General features: G+C 34.8%; 2 protein-coding genes across 2 annotated transcripts; one reads left to right on the top strand and one right to left on the bottom strand.

Annotated features, from left to right (window-relative positions):
* Positions 1–2599: 2599 nt before the first annotated feature.
* On the top strand, positions 2600–8410 carry LOC112525346 (probable alkaline/neutral invertase B). The gene is made up of 5 exons (XM_025135436.1): positions 2600–2872; positions 4536–4982; positions 5687–6118; positions 6714–7272; positions 7958–8410. The coding sequence occupies exons 2-5, from the start codon at positions 4572–4574 to the stop codon at positions 8251–8253; spliced, it is 1698 nt and encodes a 565-aa protein (XP_024991204.1). The 5' UTR covers positions 2600–2872; positions 4536–4571; the 3' UTR covers positions 8254–8410.
* A 4887-nt stretch (positions 8411–13297) lies between these two features.
* LOC112525816 lies at positions 13298–19050 on the bottom strand. Its single transcript, XM_025136096.1, has 5 exons — positions 18674–19050; positions 16270–16566; positions 15722–15937; positions 15130–15258; positions 13298–13628 (listed from the first exon to the last, which is right to left on the bottom strand). The coding sequence occupies exons 1-5, from the start codon at positions 18923–18925 to the stop codon at positions 13419–13421; spliced, it is 1104 nt and encodes a 367-aa protein (XP_024991864.1). The 5' UTR covers positions 18926–19050; the 3' UTR covers positions 13298–13418.
* Between the last annotated feature and the right edge of the window lie 374 nt (positions 19051–19424).

Genomic DNA, 19424 nt, shown 5'->3' with positions numbered 1-19424 from the left:
CACATTTTCACATTCCAGCATGATCAAATGTAACAATTTATCATGCTATCACGTAATCATTTAAATCAGATAATCACATATAAAATGATTGACTTATATTAGAACTCACGGTTACCACAAACTAGTTAGTTATCATTTGATTAGGCCATATATATATATATATATATATATATATATATATATATTAACAGGTAACTGGTAACTGGTAACCGACAACTGAGTAATAGATAATAAAAAACCGTTTACTCATACCAAACCCACTAAAATATCATGATAAGTAGGTAACAAACTAACTAATTCTTGACTTTGTTAGTTTTTCTTTATCAACTTTAGGTTTAAAATATAATTGAATAATATAAAGGGTATTTTATGAAAAAGTTAGAATCCAACAAACTATCTAATTTAAAATGGTTAAGTGGTTGGATTATTTTTTGAATGAAAAACCAATAAACTTTATCATTTTGAATGATTAAGTCCTTAAACATTTTTCTGAATAAGTAAAAAAATCATCGAATTTCTAAAAATTGGCTGCTTACATCTCTTAATTAAAAAACCCCCGCTTGTAACTGACTATGAATGTTTTAAAGTAAAAACAAACCTAAATCAGTTTTACCTTGGCCAAACCCTACGTCATTAAAACCCCTTGAAAACAACGGTATTGCTCCCCTTTGCCACTCCTCGTTGCCCCAACATTGTTCATTCTTCGTATCACCTAATAGGTTTTTGTTGTTTTTTTGTTAAAATATGTATGTAACCAATTTCTAAGAGTTCGATGGTTTAATTAATTGAAAAACGTGTTCAGAAACTTAATCATCCAAAATGAGAAAATTTAATGGTTTTTCATTTAAAATGAAAAAGTTTAAAGGTTTTTTCATTCAAAAAAACACTTCACAAATTTAATCATTCAAAATGAGAAAGTTTAACAGTTTTTTTATTCAAAAAATAGTTAAGAGACTTAATCATTCAAAATGGAATAATTTATCAGATTTTTTTAAAATATTTTCATTATTTTATTATTATGATATTATATTAGTCAAATTTGACCTAAATGGGCCTAATTGCATGATTGAGTAGCTTATTTTCAAAAAAGAACACATAAATAAGATGAAGGCATAAATGTCCAAAGCATGATCCCAAAGTCTGGGTTCGTGTCCAGAATTTAATATAAATCTTAAAAAATAAAAATGAAAATGAAAATAAAAATAAAAATAATATTTATATTATATTAGAAGGATACTCGTGTAACGTAGTGATATATATATATTTCGATTTTAATGTTTTGTTTTTATTCCGTCTCTACAGATTTTATAATATGGTTTTTATATGGTTTTGAGAAATGAATAATGTTTTTATTTTTGAATAAAATATAAATTTAAAGGTATCATAAAATTTCAAAAATAAATATATCAATATTAGTATCAAATTAACTATTTAAAAGTTTTTTTTGTTTTTTTGTGTAATTTCTTTAATTCAAAATTTTTATTGTAATTTAATTTAGATTTAATAATAAAGTAATTTATTCTTGATTTAATAATATATAAAGATAATAAGTAATCATTCTGTTGAAACTCGATATTTATCTTAATTATATTTTAGATTTTTTATATTTAAAATGAAATGTTTATCTTGTATTTGACTATGTTTATCTTGTATTTGACTATGTTTATCTGCAAGTTAATTACACAAATTCATAAATGAAGGTTTAATAAGTTGTACTTATGCACAATTTATTTGTAATCTTGAATTCTAAGTAATATGCATCAATAAACAGTATTTTTTGCATAAAAATTTATTTTTAAGAGTTTTTGTCAAATGCTTTATAATATAGTATAAATAAAACCAAACAAGGTTTTTTATTATTATTAATTACCACTTATACCTAACCAAACGCCCATTAAGACCGTCTACAATAGTAAAATATAATGAATCGCTGAGGTAGTTTAAATGACAAGTGGAATAAAACACTGATGTAGTACAAATCCAATTACGAAATTATGGGTCTGATAAATCTAATGGATTACAAATAACCACTGTCGTAAATCAAACGGATTACAAAAATATTTCTACTGTCACGTCAATTATTTGGTGACGTGACAGTAAATATGATTTATGTTTGGATGCTAATGTCATTTCAATTTTTCCTCGAGAATTAGAGACGGTCGTTACGGGTCGAATCTCGAGATCAAAGCTTAAGTTAAAGTCCCGATTATACATTAATTAAAGCGGTTTTGTGTTACGACCGATTATAAGAGCGCCCTGATAAAGAACTCACTAAATTCATCGGTAACTATATCCTATTCAAACCGATCACATAAGATCATTCGACTGATATTAACTAACACTGTTAACTTTATAACTTAAAGCGAGACAAAATAATCAATTTTGGACTAAAGTTATAAAAAAATAAGTTAATAAGCAAAACAAGCATATGGTGTATAGTTGAAGGACTAGTATTGTAATTTGATCTTCCAACTTCTCTTTGGGGTAAAGTTGATGACACATCAACACGTGTATTTCATGACAAATTCTCTGCAAACAAACAGACTCTGAATCGCCATTTTTGTTGTTGGCGTCTTCTTCTCTTTCACGGACGCCGATGCTTTCTTCCAGCCACTATAATTTCACTCCCACACGTCATTCACACACACTCAAAACCCCACTCTACACACACATGAATCTCGTGGAGATTGCTTATTTCGTCGTCCTTTATCCTTGCTGTCTTCTGGGATCACGACAAAGCACACTGTTCACAATTCTGTATCTATAATCCTTCTATGTATGTATCTCTATTTCCATATCGGATTCACTTTCTGATGTGACCTACCTGCCCATTTTTCTGTAGAATTCACTCGGTCTTCTCTCGCTCCTTACAGTAAGTTCAACTTAATTAACCAGTTACTGTTTTGGATGATTCCATTTTTGATGGTTTCCTATTTTTATCGACGTTGGTTTCGATGGATTTGAAGATTCCCGATCTGGGTTTTGTGTTTTGTCATGGGTTTCGTTTTTATTCATTCAATTCTCTGTTGAGCGATTGTAAGTTCGTTTAAGGTTTTGTATGGAATGCGCTAGTTAAATGTATGGTACTCATTGTTGTTTAATACGTTCGGAGCGATAATTTTGATGCATTCGAGGTTTCATGATCTGGGATTTGACTCGAATTTTATTTCTTCGACATGCATTAGTCGTACAATTGTTCCATTTGTACTTTTTGAAACCCGAATTTCTCTTGATTATTGAGTTTAATTGCTTGGTGTTCACATGATTTTGAATCATGATGTGTTTTCAGTAGTATGGATTCAATTATCAGAATAATTTATATAAATTGTTGATGTCTACATGAATTCTGAATCAGGGGTTTTGAATCTTGATTGTGTTTTCAGTTGTTGGAACTCTAATTCTTCAATGTTAGGGTTGTGTTATGTGTATGCAATTACAAGTTGTACTGCCAGCTTGGTTTGTTGTACATTGGGTTTTGTTGCAAATTATTCCTTAGGGTTTTTGAATCTTGATATGATTTCAATAATGTTAGGGTTGTTATGCATGCAATTATTAGCAGTAATGGTAGCTTAGTTGGTTGTACATTGAGTTTTACATATAAATAATTGAAAATGTACATATATGAATCTTGATGTATTTTCAAGTAATTTATAGAATCTGAGGGTTGTTCTGCATTTAATTGTATGTAATGCTGCTATTTTTTTTTTTCTGTAGAGTAATTTAGACTTCAACTCTTCTGTAGCCAACATGTTCGATGAAATGTCTCCATTATTTTTGAATGAAACTGAATGCTACCTTGTGTATTTCCAAGTTTTTACTTGAAAGTATGGTATGTTATGCATTTAGCGTCTGTTTGTTAGCAGCTTAATGAGTTTAATGAGACTCGGAGCTTATTCCGTCAGCAATACATGACTGTTTGATAGTGGCTTATTGATATAGAAAGTGACTTACTGAGTAAGATTGTTTGGTAGTGGCTTAATGATATAGAAAATGACTTGTTGAGTAAGCTTCTAGGAGGGGAGCTTTATGCAGAAACCAAGTTTTTTTGAACCTGTTCCTCCCAATTAAAAAACATGTTCTTTTCAATAATGTAACCCCCCCCCCCCAAAAAAAGATCTTCTCGATATATACAAACAGATTAATCCATACAGACAACTTTATCCATATAGGACTTGAAAAAGGAAAACCAACCAAAGAGCCCCTTAATTTTATGTAGTGCTGATAGTACTCGGAAACAGAGGACTAGGGATGTGTTTTTGTCTAACCTGCTCCAGGTGTGTTTTGCATTACTTGACCTTTTATATGTTTTCATTTTTTTGTACCTCTTTGCTCATGGAAACAACTGGATTACTCTTTTGAGGTAGAAGTCAAGTCTATATACATCTCATTCCTAGGACCCTACTTCGAGGTGGGATTTACTGTGCCAGTTTGGTTTTAGTGCTACTAATTTTTCCGTGTAGCAATTTGTAAAGCTCAGTTTTTTCGTAGTCAAGGTGTTTGCTAAAATGCCTCAACTATTTCTAAACAAAATGCAGATCGCTTGACCCATAAAACCAGTGTCAGTTTCAAGAATGTCTACGGTCTTGGTGGATTTGATGCAGAACGACAGTGCGAGTAATGGTGATTGTGTGAATAATGGTGATTGTGATAGCGATTATGATTTCTCGAAGCTAGGGGATAAGCCTAAACACTTGAATATGGAGCGGCAAAGATCGTTTGACGAACGGTCACTGGTTGAGGCATCACCCGGTCACACACCGTGGGCAGAAAATGGACAGAGACATATGGATCTTGATAACCTTTTTTCGCCTAGTAGAAGATCATCTTTTAATACGCCTAGATCGATTTGCGGGTTTGAACCACACCCGATGTTTGCTGAGGCTTGGGAGTCTTTGAGGAAGACGATGGTGTACTTTCGTGGTCAACCGGTTGGGACAATTGCCGCATTAGACAATTCAGATGAGAAACTAAACTACGATCAGGTACATCTTTCCTTCATACTGGTAGTTAATTGCAATCTTGCACCTGTTTTAGATTTCTTGCTGTAGACACCAAAATAGAGATTTTGAAAGTAGGTTCTTTGGATGGTAACTGGAACAAAGTCCGTTTCATTTTGATGCAATTTATCCTATAAAAAAACTACAAAAAAGTAAGGGGCCGTTTACCAAAAGCTTACCGGGTAAACACTTATGGCAAGAGACATCACCCTCACTTACCTTACTGAGAAACATTCTCGGTCATCAAAATTGATTTTTGGTAAACGTCTTAAACCCGGTAACCGCTTACTGGGTAAGAGTCTTTTCCCACACGGTATAAGACCCTTGCTCCTTGCTATCTTTAACCATGGTTGTCAAGTGTGGTCCTACATGGATCCGAGCATGCTTGATTGAGCACACAATACCACAAGCTACTTTTGAAATACATACATACATAATCTATATATATATATATGTATGTATGTATGTACGTATATACATGTATAGGTATTTATTTTATCCCGTTTAATTTGACATCCATATTGTTATACTATTTCATCCGTTTTTTCAGTCATTCTCAACCTTTTTGTCGGAATTCCCCTATGTCTGTATGGTACATTTTATGCAAGTGTGAAGTTATGTGGTAACTTTAGACTAATGGATAAATTGAATCAAAGATCGATCTTACAACCAATATTCTTTGTGTACAGGTTTTTGTAAGAGATTTCGTGCCAAGTGCTTTGGCCTTCCTAATGAACGGGGAACCCGAAATTGTCAAGAATTTTCTTCTAAAGACTCTTCGGCTTCAATCGTGGGAGAAGAAAATTGACCGGTTCCAACTAGGGGAAGGTGTCATGCCAGCTAGTTTTAAAGTTCTCCATGATCCAGTTCGTAATACTGAGACTTTGATGGCAGATTTTGGTGAGAGTGCAATCGGACGAGTTGCACCGGTCGATTCAGGATTTTGGTGGATCATATTGCTCCGTGCATATACGAAATCGACCGGAGACACTTCGTTGGCCGAAATGCCCGATTGCCAGAAGGGTATGCGGTTGATACTCGCTTTATGCCTTTCTGAAGGTTTTGACACGTTCCCAACTCTACTTTGTGCCGATGGGTGCTCTATGATTGATCGAAGAATGGTTAGTTTGTATCTGTACACACAAACATATATATATATATATACACACACACATATACATATATGGTCATGACAAGGTAAACAAGGGAAGAAAGGAAGGTTCATATGTGAATCATTGAAAATATCTATTCGAAGATGCATATGAGTTTACATATGCATCTTCAGATGGATTTATTTTATGGATTTATATATGAACCTTTCTTTAATCTTTGTTTCTTACCTTCTAACAATATTTAGCCTTCTTAATTTGAACCTCTCATTATATATAAGGTCAAGTTTAGGGGAAAACCGCAAAAAAATGAAAAACTGAGGAACACCTTGGTTACCATTCATCTGTAAGGTATGCACGTGTGCATACAAGTAATTTATCTGGTATGCACACGTGCATACATACGTGCATAGAAACCAAGAAATAGCTTCAATTACTTGTATGCACATGTGAATCTTGTACAGATGAACGGTTACCGGGGTGTTCCTCAGTTTTTTATTTTTTGTGGTTTTTCCGTGGGTCTCTCTCTCTCTATATAAACACTCTTGTATCTATATTGTTTCATAACCTTTGAGGTTGTTTATGGTATATTTTTGTTTATATGCAGGGTGTGTACGGATATCCAATAGAGATACAAGCGCTCTTCTTCATGGCGTTGAGATGTGCTTTAGTTTTAATCAAGCAAGATGCTCAAGGAAAAGAACTCGTCGAGAGAATCGTGAAGCGTCTTCACGCTCTAAGTTTTCACATGAGAAGCTATTTTTGGTTGGATTTGAAGCAACTGAATGACATATATCGGTATAAAACCGAGGAGTATTCGCATACTGCGGTCAACAAGTTTAATGTGATTCCCGACTCGCTTCCTGAATGGGTTTTTGACTTCATGCCAACTTACGGGGGTTACTTCATTGGAAATGTTGGCCCCTCGAATATGGATTTCCGTTGGTTTTGCTTGGGAAATTGCATTGCGATTCTTTCATCTTTGGCGACCCTTGAACAATCAATGGCGATTATGGATCTCATAGAATCCCGATGGGAAGAGTTGGTCGGAGATATGCCGGTGAAGGTTTGCTATCCGGCCATCGAAGGCCATGATTGGAAGATTATCACCGGATGTGATCCAAAGAACACTAGATGGAGTTACCATAACGGAGGATCGTGGCCAGGTACATTATATGTAATTTTCTTTCTGGGAGAGTCCCATATCAGCTAGACACGAACCATATACAAATGTAGGAACCTTCTTTTTCTCTATAAGAGATCTTATAGAGAGAGATCAGATAGGTTCCACTAGGGGCGGACCTATGAATCCCGAGCCCGGGGTCTCGTGCACCCTGCTTGACTTATTTTTAGCAAGTAAATTTTTTTGGGGTATGAAAGGTGTACTCGCTAAACTTTGAGGGGTGAGCGGAGATATTAGAAAAAAGGAACATCAACCAAAAAAGAAAAACGACCACTGAAATCAACCAAAAAACCGGAAAAGTCCATCGAAATCAACCGAAAAAACCAAAAAAAGCCCCTCAAAATCAACTAAAAACTTAAAAAGATATGTTGAAATGGTGGAATACTGGAATTCGGCTAAAAATACATCGAGCGACTTTGCGGGCCTTTGATCCATCTTAAAGGTGCACCTGCTCGGCAAAACTCTTGGTGCGCCGCTGGATTCCACGTATCCTCACATGATATCATAGTCGGGATCTACCACATCTAATAAAGCAACACACTTTCCGTTCTTGGTAAACAGCCATTTTCAGTCAGCACTAACCTAGACCGAACTTGGTACCAGATTTGTGTCGGTAAACATGCAACAGGATAGGAACGCTTTTTCTAACGGATTTTTCTGCGGTGCAGTGCTGTTGTGGTTGCTAACGGCTGCATGTATCAAGGTCGGACGCCCTCAGATTGCAAGGCGTGCGATCGAGGTTGCAGAACTTAGGCTAGCGAAAGACGGGTGGCCGGAATATTATGACGGGAAGAGCGGGCGGTACGTCGGGAAACAGGCTCGAAAGCATCAAACATGGTCCATTGCTGGTTATTTGGTGGCAAAAATGATGCTTGAGGATCCTTCACATTTAGGTATGATAGCACTTGAAGAAGATAAACAGATGAAATCCATAGTCAAAAGATCATCTTCCTGGACTTTTTAACGTTGAATCGCATCGTATTTATAATTTTTCGTATTTGTAAGATTCGGGTATTTCCGTTAGGGTTTCCGTAGACGTCGAGATGTAGTTTTCGGATGTTTTTTTGGTGAAAATTGATGTTGGTTTGTAGAAAGAGATACAAAATTGAAGTTTCTTAGTTTCTTTGGAGTCTCATTTGGCAAATATGGTAGTTTGGTTGGTTACATTAAGTTCTGTACGGATAAAATCGTTTCTGTACATTAATTTGGTTTTTGTTTGCGAGAGTTTTTTCATTGATAAAGGAGCGTGTATTTAATCGGGAGGGGTATGTTGGGAAAAAAAACTTGGTGTTCTGCATAAAGATCGCCCTAGAAGCTTATGGAATAAGTCACATTTTATATTATCAAGGGATTGTTTGTTTACCTCTTAATAGTTCCATTAAGAGGAGACAATCTTTGAATCGTTAAGAGGTTAATCTTGTTTGGCAAAAATAAATCTGTCTCTTAATGGTTCTAAAACCCCCTGAATGATTTTTATCTTGGGCATCCTTTAACTATTAAGAGCCATAATTTCATTGTAAACAATTATCAAATAATTATATTTTTTTTGCACAATATCATGAGAGCCTCTTAATCATTCTGACCACTTAATGATTCTGCACAAAACCATTCAGCAACTGCCAAACAGCCCCTAAGTCACTACAAAACCGTCTTGTATAGCTGACTCGATAAGTTGTGAGTCTAATTATGCTCTTGAAACTACTAACATATGAGTTAGTTTTTCGAAAAAACTATTTTATATAATCTTTCAATAAATTTTAGAAGGTTTTCCCCATTTATATGTTAGAATTGAGTAATTTTCCCACATGTCATTTTAACTCGTTAATATTGTCATTTAATTTATCAATTAGTTTTTTTACTAAAAATGAATAGTTTATATACTAGCAACTAACTTATCCGGTAAAATAAGTGATAGTGTTGAATGATATCGATAACACTTACTGGATAAAAATTTGGGTAAACGACACCTATATCTAGGGGTGCTCATGGGTTGGGTTGATCGGTTGAAGACATTTGAACAACCCAACCCAATGTTAGCTGTTTGAAAAATCTTAATCCGACCCAACCCAAACGAAAGTGCAACCAACCCAACCCAAACCATACGGGTTGGTCGGGTTGATACTTTGGTACATTAAAATACTCTTCTAACCTAGAGTATATTATTTCTCTACTCATAATTTCTTTTTTATCATCAACCATTTGATACAACTTATTCATACTTCTTACGTATATCACATTCAGTTAATTTTCACAATTTACGTATATATGTTCACAGTTACTGAACATATATACGATTGAGTTATATACAGATGTGAATAGATTGAAAAAATGTGTATATGAATAGCGTACGTGATAGTGTAATTATCTATAATATATATATATATATATATATATATATATTAACAGAAATTTAACAATCATATTAAATCCAAAAAATAAATTGATATTGGATTCATCGGGTTAAGTTGGGTTCAAATAATAATAACTCAATACCTATGGTTTGAAAATTTTACAACTCGATTAGACATCGGGTTGCTTCGAGTTGAGTTATTTCACGTTGGATTGGGTTGGGTTAATCGGGTTGGTCAGATTTTTGAGCACCCCTACCTATATCGATTTATAGATTGTATCATTAACTCAAATTATTTCAATTTTTGAAAATGACAAAAGAGACCTTTCTTAAATGATTTGCTCACATTCGGTCCCCATAAAATTTCACATGCACTTTCACAAAGCTTAATTTAGAGTAAACTACATTTCTCGTCCCTATGGTTTGTTAAAAGTTGTTAGTTTTACCTCTGTATTTTCAAAATTACGGTTTTCATCCCTATGGTTACAGATTAATGTTTAAACTTAAAAGTAAAACTGAAAAATGAATAAATAGTTAATAACGTATTAGTTATTTTAAATTAATTAATGGTAATGTATATATAATAATATGTTCTCTTAAAATATGCGGTGCAGTGACGGTTTGAACCGCGGTTTAATGATTCAAAACTGTAAATCACAACGCAAAGTTCGGTTTGATAAAATTATAAACCGCAAATCGTACCGTAAAGGTTTTAAACCGCATGTTGCACAACTTATTTTGTTTAGCTACGTTACTTCGAAAACAATCATATCAAAATTCAACTGCACAACTTATTTGGAAGGCTCTGCTCGTTTAAACATATTAGGGGCCGTTTACCCAAATGTTTACCCGGTAAACGCTTATCAATAAGAGTCAACACTATGATTTATTTTGATGTGTAATATTTTAGTATATCAAAAGATATCGAATACAACAATTTATTGGGTAAATGCTTATCTGGGTAAGAGTTGTCATCCTCACTTACCGGGTAAGACTCTTCATCCTTCTCATCGCTCTTACCCGGTAAGATTTTTGGCCCTTTTCATGTTCATCCAATAAGAAAATTTATGCGTTAAACACTTACCAAATAAGTGTTTTGTAAACGACCCCTTAGACTTTCTGATTTTTAATATTAGACATCTTAAAGGTTTTTTAAGGTCGTTTTAAGGTTTACACTAATCAATGCTTTACGATGATCAATTTTAGAGTAAACTACATTTTTTGTTCCTTCGGTTGTTTCAAAAATTGTTATTTTACTCTGTGATTTTAAAATTATGGGTTTTTCCCATCTGGTTCATGATTCATTGTTGTTTTTCGTCCATATGATTTAAAACTCATTATTGTTTTCGTCGTTATGAAATAGAGATACACAAAAAAGCCCAATCCTAAAACCCGGCTTGAAAAAGCCCGAGCCTAGCGAGCAGAAAATCCAGCCCAGGCCAAACCTCAAAGCTTAACCAAATTTTAGGTAGCCCGAAACAGCCATGTTTGAAAAAGCTTGGAAGAACCCAGTTAAGGCAGAAAAGCACAGGCTAGAAAGCTTGACCGAACCCTTTTCTAACCCCAAAACCTAGACCGGCTAGGCCCGAGCTTAAAAAAGCGTAGGTCTTTTATTTTTGAACAGACCACAAAGACGAGAAACGTAATTTACTCTTGAATTTTTTTTTGATTAACCTGGATATCCAACTCGTTATTCGAGCCGACCGATTATAGAACGACCACCTACTTTACAGGTAACCCAGAGTCACTGTATTTGAACTCCGTGTCCACAAGGGAACTCTTTAACTTTGGCAATCACCATTAACAAAATGCTATTGTATATAATCGATAAATTTAGCGGATCCCCAATTTATTATCGTGTAGGGGAAGTTTAGAGTGTTCGATAATACCATTTTTTCTTGAAGACAAATTTTTTACACTTGAAATTTCACAGCAAAATACTGTGAAGGCAAAAAAAGTCGAACCTTCACAGCAAAAGCACTGTGAATATTACATTCACAGTGTTTTGTTGTGAAGCTTCAAGTATAAAAAAATGGTCTCACGGGTTTCACGAAAACAGACTAGCCTCACGTGATCCCACTCCCTCCCCCTCTCTCTCTATGTATATATATATATACACAGAGAGAGAAAGAGAGAGAATTGAGTTCACGTAAAACCATCCTTTTTTTAGACCACACATCCTAGCCATTAGATTTGCTGAACCTTCATTAATTTTCCCGAAACTTCATAGTTGTTCACATAAAGAAAATATAAAAAGTTCGGTGAAAGTATGAAAGTTTTATCCAATGACAAGGAGGTGGTCTCATGGGTCTCATGAAAGAGTGGTCTCCCATGAATATAAGTCTATTTAACCCATTGCTTTTGATGACTTTAACATATCATTATTCAATTCAGATAAATGACGATTATAGAGGTCAAGTCTGCATACATCTTACTATTTTAGACCATATTTTTTATTGAGAATTTGAGATATACTAGGTTTGTTTGATTTGGAATGTTTTTATTTGAATATGAAGAAAATGATCGGGTTGGTTCTTTGCAGACGAAAATTAAACGAATGAAACAAAAATTGGTCAAAAACCAAGAGTCGAGCTTATACGAGTCCATAACAAGTTATCAACCACAACACATATACTAGTGGAGCCAAAGCCCAAGTTTCCTAGCTCGACCAACCACGAACCCATCACAAACCTACGACCATTTGGCGGAAACCAAAACACCCGTACTTCGTTCGTTTGGGTTGGTTTTAGCTCTCTCTTGAAGACTTGAAGCAACGGTAATGCGATCAAGATTCTATACAAGACTAAACCATTACGGGATATTTTTTTTTATCTCTCCTACACATTTAACATCAAAGATTTTTTTTTTTAAATTAACCTGGATATCCAATCCACGCTATGCGAGCCGACTAATTCCAGGGCGACTACCTGCTTTGCAGATAGCCCGGAGTCGCTGCATTTGAACCTCCATGGCCACAAGGGGATTTTTATTCCTCCTTGGATTTGAATTTGTAACCTCCTGGTACTTTTGACCTTTGGAGCCAAACTCAAACCAATCAGACATCACCCTTATGGTTACATCAAAGCCCGAACACTTTCCACCTTTACCGAATAGGAACCTTACCTATACCCTGCAGAACACTTTCCACCTTTACCGAAAAGCCCGACCCACGTCAAAAAAAGTTGGCTCACCGAATAAGATTAGGCCAAGTGCCCTTTGCTTTATTTGTCCTTTTAGATACAAAGTTAAAAGCACATGGTTGTTTTTAATCACAAGGGTGATGCCTGATTGGTTTGAGTTTGGCTTCAAAGGTCAAAAGTACCAGGAGGTCCCAGGCTCAAATCCAATGAGGAATAAAAATCCCCTTGTGGCCATAGAGGTTCAAATGCGATGACTCCGGGCTATCTGCAAAGCAGGTGGTCGCCCTGGGATTAGTCGGCTCGCATAGCGGGTTGGATATCCAGGTTAATAAAAAAAAAGTTAAAAGCAAATGGAGTCTAGATCTAGATTAACTTTTCCAATTATGTGAGATGGTTAGAGTGATTACAAGTAATACATAACAACTTATATAAATACATAACATATATATATATATATATGTATGTATATATGTGTGTATATATATATATATATCATACTTAAACCTTACTCTTGGTGTGCTCTCCCAATACAATCAATGCTAAATAAGATTATACCAGAGGCATGCATTCATGATTGCACATTTCTTTAGGTCATGTTCTTTCTAAAAAGAGTACATAAAGCATTAATAGTTGTACCGCTTACATCGAAGATGGCTGCAACAGCGTTGAAGCGGAGGTTAGCGGCTCGTGAACCACCGAGTTAGTGGAAACCGAGATCGGGTTGCCTTCTAATTGCAGCATGATACTTCCCAGGAGTTCCACCAGCAGCTTTTTGAACTCCTCTTCTTTAACCAGCTTTCCATCATCCATATCGAACATCTTGCATGATTCACCGATAACCTGGTCCATCTGTAACAGTAGATCGTACGATTAGCCTTTTCACAGGACAGCTAATCGGGACTTAATCATTTCAATCAAGGTTGAAGGTGTCTCAACACTCGAAACATACGAGATAACTTGCAATTTTGAAGAGGGAGTGGAAGAATATATTTCAAAGGAAAACCGTAAAACCAAAAAACAACTTCAATTACTACAAGTAATCTGTAAACAATTTGTCTAGTATGTATATGTGTATAACATGCATAAAAACCAAGTAACTACTTCAATTACTTGTATGCACATGTACATACTGTCCCGATGAATGGTTACAGAGTGTTCTTTTTTTTTTTCATTTTTTAAGGTTTTTTCCCAAAAATGGGGTTGGCAATGGGTAAGAGTAAACTCGCTACCTATTATGTTTAGACCCGTTGAATAAGGGTACAGGTAAAGAGAATTTTATCTTGTTATCCACTTATCTCTTACCCGTTAGCCCGACATGGATCAAGTGTTTTTTGTTATGAATTTACATGTTACCTGTTTATACACACACACATACATATATACATATAATTATATAAAGTTAAATATTAATATATTTTTTAGAATGTTATCTTATATATTGTATAATATATATTAATTGGTATTTAATTTTCTTTTCTTCTTCAGCAACTAAAAGAGTTAATTAGGATAATCAAATGAGAAGCAATATCGGTCGCTAAAATAAATATAACAAACAGAAATGTTGTCTTTAGATTTTTATATTGTTGTGTAAAATATCACATTATAACATATTTAAAACAATATCACAATGTTTATTGGAACAAATTTAAATACAAAATAAAGATTATATTTATGAACTTATATTTTACTTATATGTTGATGTTTAACAATATTATTGTAGTTAAAAATGATTTTTTTTACCATTTATCCATTACCCATTTCGTTACCTGCTATCTTAATGGGTAGGGTATGGATATGGATAAGAGTTCTATGACATGGATAATTACCATTTCTTTACCTGATATTTTAAATGGATTGCATAACAAATTAACCCTTACTCTACCCATTGTCAGCCCTACCCACAACCCCCCNCCCCTCTCTCTCTCTCTCTATATATATATATATATATATGTATGTATGTAGGTGTAGGATCGTGTGAGGAGAGTTAAGGTGAGAAGCGTAAGAAGGGATCTGGACCCTTGATCACCTTTAATCTCAAACTCACCCATGAATCGTGCTTGATACGGGGATTGATCCCGTGCATCTCAATACATCTTATCTTTGTGCATCTCATCTTAATGTGCATCCAAGGGTGGACATCCCTTCTTACGCTTCTCACCGGAACCCAACCTTATGTATGTATATGTCATATATAAGGGCCAGTTCATTTGAGAACCATGAATATATATATATATATATATATATGTGTGTGTGTGTGTATGTATATAAATAAATAAATAAATAAATAAATAAAAGCAAGTGTCTATGTGAAAACAAGACAAAAATTGAATCTGGTGTGACAATTGAATACCTGATAAACAGCGCCAAAAGGTGGCAACCCAGCTGAAGAAGCCACAAGATCGAGCCCGATTCGTAAACAATTCTTAGAGATTCTCCCGTTCTGGTCTTTTGCCAAAGATTTCAATGCCGTATCCAGAGTCTATATTGCAAGAAATTTAACGATAAGCCATGAAAACCATACAAGATTGATGAATATTATTTTCTCAGTGTCCACATTTCTATTTTAAATCGTCCCAAAATATATGTCCACTTTTAAAAATAAGTGTTTACTTTTCAATTCTAACATTAACCATCAAATGGAGAAATTCAATACTCCCTCCATTACTAAGGGTAAAATTGTCATATAGTCAATAATTACACACATTTCTATGTGTCTTATTCATTATGGACGATTATTTTGGGACAAGGGAGTACTAGATAAGACGGGAAGCATCTAAATGGTATAGGACATAGGATACATTCCACCCTCAAACCCTACTTTCTAGTGAGATATATTGGGTTCATTTGGTTTATTTAATTATATAATACTAGCAAAAGAGGAACTAATGGGGAAAGCAATCAAGCATCAAGGTGAAAGATTTATAGAAAAATGGATTCCTAACCTTTTCGAGCTCAAATTTGTTAGATAGCAGTCTCCTGATGCCGGTTCCATCAAAGGTGTTCTCGCTATGAGCAACAATAACTGGCTGCTCCTTGAGACGCTGAGCCACAGTCTCCGCTACCTTTCTGAACTCTACTAAAAACGTGTCTTGAGAAACTGGCTGATCTTGACCAACACCACACGACTGTAGTGCCGGTGCTATAATGTTGCCTGTAACCTGCACCAAGAAAATATCCCGACAAGTGAGGAACATGCGAAAATCTTTCCGCCCATTAGATTACGCTCCAAAAGATCCCTTGAGGCGAGAAAAGAGGTTCCAAACATTTATTGAGGAGAAAAGGTCCAATTGTTGGACTCCAACAGAGTGCCGAGTCCCTAAAGTAGTAGACTTCGGCACTGATACCATGTGAGAATATGTGAAATCCTATTTAGATTACTCTCCAAAAGAACCCTTCAGGAGGAGGTAAGGTCAAAGTCTAGCTGATACGGGACTCCAACAGAATCAATGAATACCCATAGAAAAAGTTGCTGTTTTGATGAAAGAATTACCCAGGAATCTAAAACCGGAGGCATCCCTTTATCTACTGTAAGTTTCTCAAAGGCCTTGTTAATGTAGTCAGTAAGAGATCCATTCGGCAAATCAATCTCCGAGAATATGGACATCATCTCTGGTTCAAAACTTGGGCCATCAATGAACTCCAGTAGGTCTTCCCCATCTATGCGTAGAATAACAATCGGATCTCGCTTTAAACCCGCAGCCATTCCTATCAGAAAATCCGAAAGAACTTTTTTAAATTCCGTCTTGCTTACTTTGCCGTCTTTACCATGAGTGAATTCACTAAGAACCTGTAAGACATATAAAAACATATAAGCCTTATTGACCCATCAATGACACAATCTTTCATTACCTAAAAGTAGGTTCAAGAGGCACAGAAGATATAACAAAAGGACAGATTTACAAAGGTTTAAACTGCCTACTATGCCACTTTTAACGGGACTAAAGAGCTTTTCAAGCTTGCTGTATTCAACTTCATTATTCTCATACTTTTGGAGCTTCTAATAGCCAATCGATTTCGAGTTGGAAATCTACAGGTCGAGTACAGAATCGGGTTATTCCACACGTGCAGCCTAATAAGGCCAACCGGTTTGTTCATCTGAATGATATGTTCAGGTATAAGCCTTCGCCTGTGAGGGCACTACAACAAAATTTGTTGCATAGGATACCAAATATGTCTAAATGTCCTAATAGACTGTTCTATAGAACTTCATAGGACCAAACAAACAATTGTGTCTCCTATAAATAAAGGTATTACGATAGGTTGATAGGATGCTTTTGAACGTCCTAACAGTAAGCAGTATATTAGGACATTTAGACATATTTGACGTCCTATAAAACTTATTTTGTTATATTATGGAGTGAACGGAGGTATTGAAAATTGAGTGATAAGAAGAGAAATTCTGATACTAGAAAATATTAACAATAGAAATTGCTTTTTTGTTGCTTTTTTCTTGTATACCACTCTGTTGTCTTCCATAGTTGGATCTTGTTAGCAAACAGAAACTTGCTTGTCCTTTTTCATTTTAAAACTCATAATATCACATCTGGTAGGCCCCAAACATTCCTCATCTGTCTTGAAGCACCTAACTTTTAGGCATCTTTCATTGATCCTACAATTCTAATGTGGTTGACCATTAACAATTCATAACAAACTCTGGCTCTAATCAAATCCATCAACCTTTACAACACCATATGTCATTAAAAGTTCCATGGCTCGACGATCCCAAAAAGACCCCCTTTTTTTTTATTAATCTAGATATCCAACCCGCTATACGAGCCGATCTTTTTTTAATTCAAGTAAAAAAAAGTCATTAAACTAATACTTTAGGGGGGAACTGATCATCTCCTAAGTACAACAAAATGATGTCAGGATGAAGATAATTTAAGTTAATGCCCACTTGCAGACATACTCTGAAGTTTGCAGTAAAGAAATCCATATAAAACGACTGGTAGTAGTAGTGTAGTACTTTGAGAACCATCTAGACAATCTAGCCATTAAAGTCAAAGACATGATATCAACCAGATAAGGTACCCACATTAATTTACACTATTCGATAATTTGACTTTGACACGGAGTTTCGGGAGACTACAAATTTGAGATTGGGCAGGTGTTGTGCCGAAATATCTACATGTTTGCATTATATGATACGTATGCAGTGACCAGTTTATGAAACAAGCTTTTTGAACATCAGTTGGGGACCTGAATGATCTTAATTCATCGATTCAATCAAGTCAACGATAAGAAGAATTTGATATGATTAGTAGCTAAATCGAGAGGATGATCGTATCAATGACATTGCAAAAATGGCCATCAAAACATACCCCTAGAAGAACCCAACTATCTATGAAGTATTCACAATGAATATACTTATATATTCATGAATATCATGTATTTTCATTAGTCATGATATTCATAATGAATACTTGGTTGTTACGGTGTTCAAACAGACCCGTCCCTATGTATACCTATACACACAAGAAACTATATCTATGATGAAAATGGCAGTCTCAATTATCACTGGAAGTATTAATTTGGTATTTAATGGAAATTGAAGATGAACAGGTAAACGCCATACGAAGTCAATCGACTTTAAATGCCATAGAGATTAATCAGTTTGCGAAGCTTTATCCCTCGGAAAATGACAAGGTAAAGGTTCATCCACTTGGGATGAAGATAGGAATTCGAAGAACAGCAATCATCCGATCATTCAATTTTCCATAAATTCCAAATACAAACGGGGAAATTACTTCATCTAGAGTTTGAAATTTTGAGATCAATGAGTTAAGAAAGTTTAGAACTCCAAAATCGACATGAATTCATAACAAAACACTACAATTTACACCAAAATCAATGTCGATTTCACACACAAAAAGAGAGACGGAAATGGAGGAAACCTCAGCGTAAATATGATCGGAATCGGCGGAAGTTCCTTGAGCAGGTAAACCAAGGGCGGCACCGATGTCGGCAACGGCAGGTTGTAGCTCTTTGACAGAGAGATGACCGTCACAATCTCGATCAAGGTCTCGAAACTTGTGATCGACAAAGTTGCTAAAAACCTTATCATTCTCAACCAACTCCATAATATCTGAACCGTCCATCACCTCAACCTCCCCACTTTTGATCACAGACTTAGGTCCTTCCTCCATTTTCGAAAAAGTTTGAATGCTTTATTGGTGGTGTGGTGCGTGAAGCTTGTGAAGTGCAGGGGTAGAGTAGCAGGAGCAGGAAGCAAGCCTTGATACTGATTTGTGTTTCAGAGTTTGGTGGCTATAAATGCAAGACAGCCTACACACATACATATACATCTATCTTCCGTTTTTATTTTTATTTTTATTTTTTATTTTTTTATTTTTTTATTTTTTTATTTTTTTATTCTCATGTTTATCGTGTAAAAAGCATTTAATTCTCGTGTAAAATTTATTGTTTAAAAAATATAATTAATAATTAAATTTAATATTTTATTAAATTTATTTATGTATAGTTTTAACTTTTGTGTAATTTTATATAGAATTTTTTTTTAAATTGTTATATTACCTTTTGATAGTCAAATAATAATATATAAATAACTAGGTTTGATCATATGTATTATAAGAGGTAATTTGAAAAATATTAAATCATGTCAGGAACTTATATTACATATATGAA

This window comes from Cynara cardunculus (genome assembly GCF_001531365.2).
Source record: "Cynara cardunculus var. scolymus isolate 2C chromosome LG 13, CcrdV1, whole genome shotgun sequence".
In the NCBI taxonomy this organism is placed as follows: Eukaryota; Viridiplantae; Streptophyta; class Magnoliopsida; order Asterales; family Asteraceae; genus Cynara; species Cynara cardunculus.
The sequence above is the reverse complement of the archived record's forward strand: the minus strand, read 5'-3'. Positions and strand labels throughout refer to the sequence as shown.

Bases quoted from the DNA above. Each gene is read 5' to 3' on its own strand.
- LOC112525346 (XM_025135436.1), top strand. From the start codon at position 4,572: ATGTCTACGGTCTTGGTGGATTTGATGCAGAACGACAGTGCGAGTAAT. The intron at 6,119-6,713 runs GTTAGTTTGTAT...GTTTATATGCAG, and splicing joins CTATGATTGATCGAAGAATG to GGTGTGTACGGATATCCAAT. The intron at 7,273-7,957 runs GTACATTATATG...TCTGCGGTGCAG, and splicing joins TAACGGAGGATCGTGGCCAG to TGCTGTTGTGGTTGCTAACG.
- LOC112525816 (XM_025136096.1), bottom strand. From the start codon at position 18,925: ATGGAGGAAGGACCTAAGTCTGTGATCAAAAGTGGGGAGGTTGAGGTG. The intron at 15,938-16,269 runs GTAATTCTTTCA...TTCTTGGTGCAG, and splicing joins CTCCGGTTTTAGATTCCTGG to GTTACAGGCAACATTATAGC. The intron at 13,629-15,129 runs GTATTCAATTGT...CTACTGTTACAG, and splicing joins CTTTTGGCGCTGTTTATCAG to ATGGACCAGGTTATCGGTGA.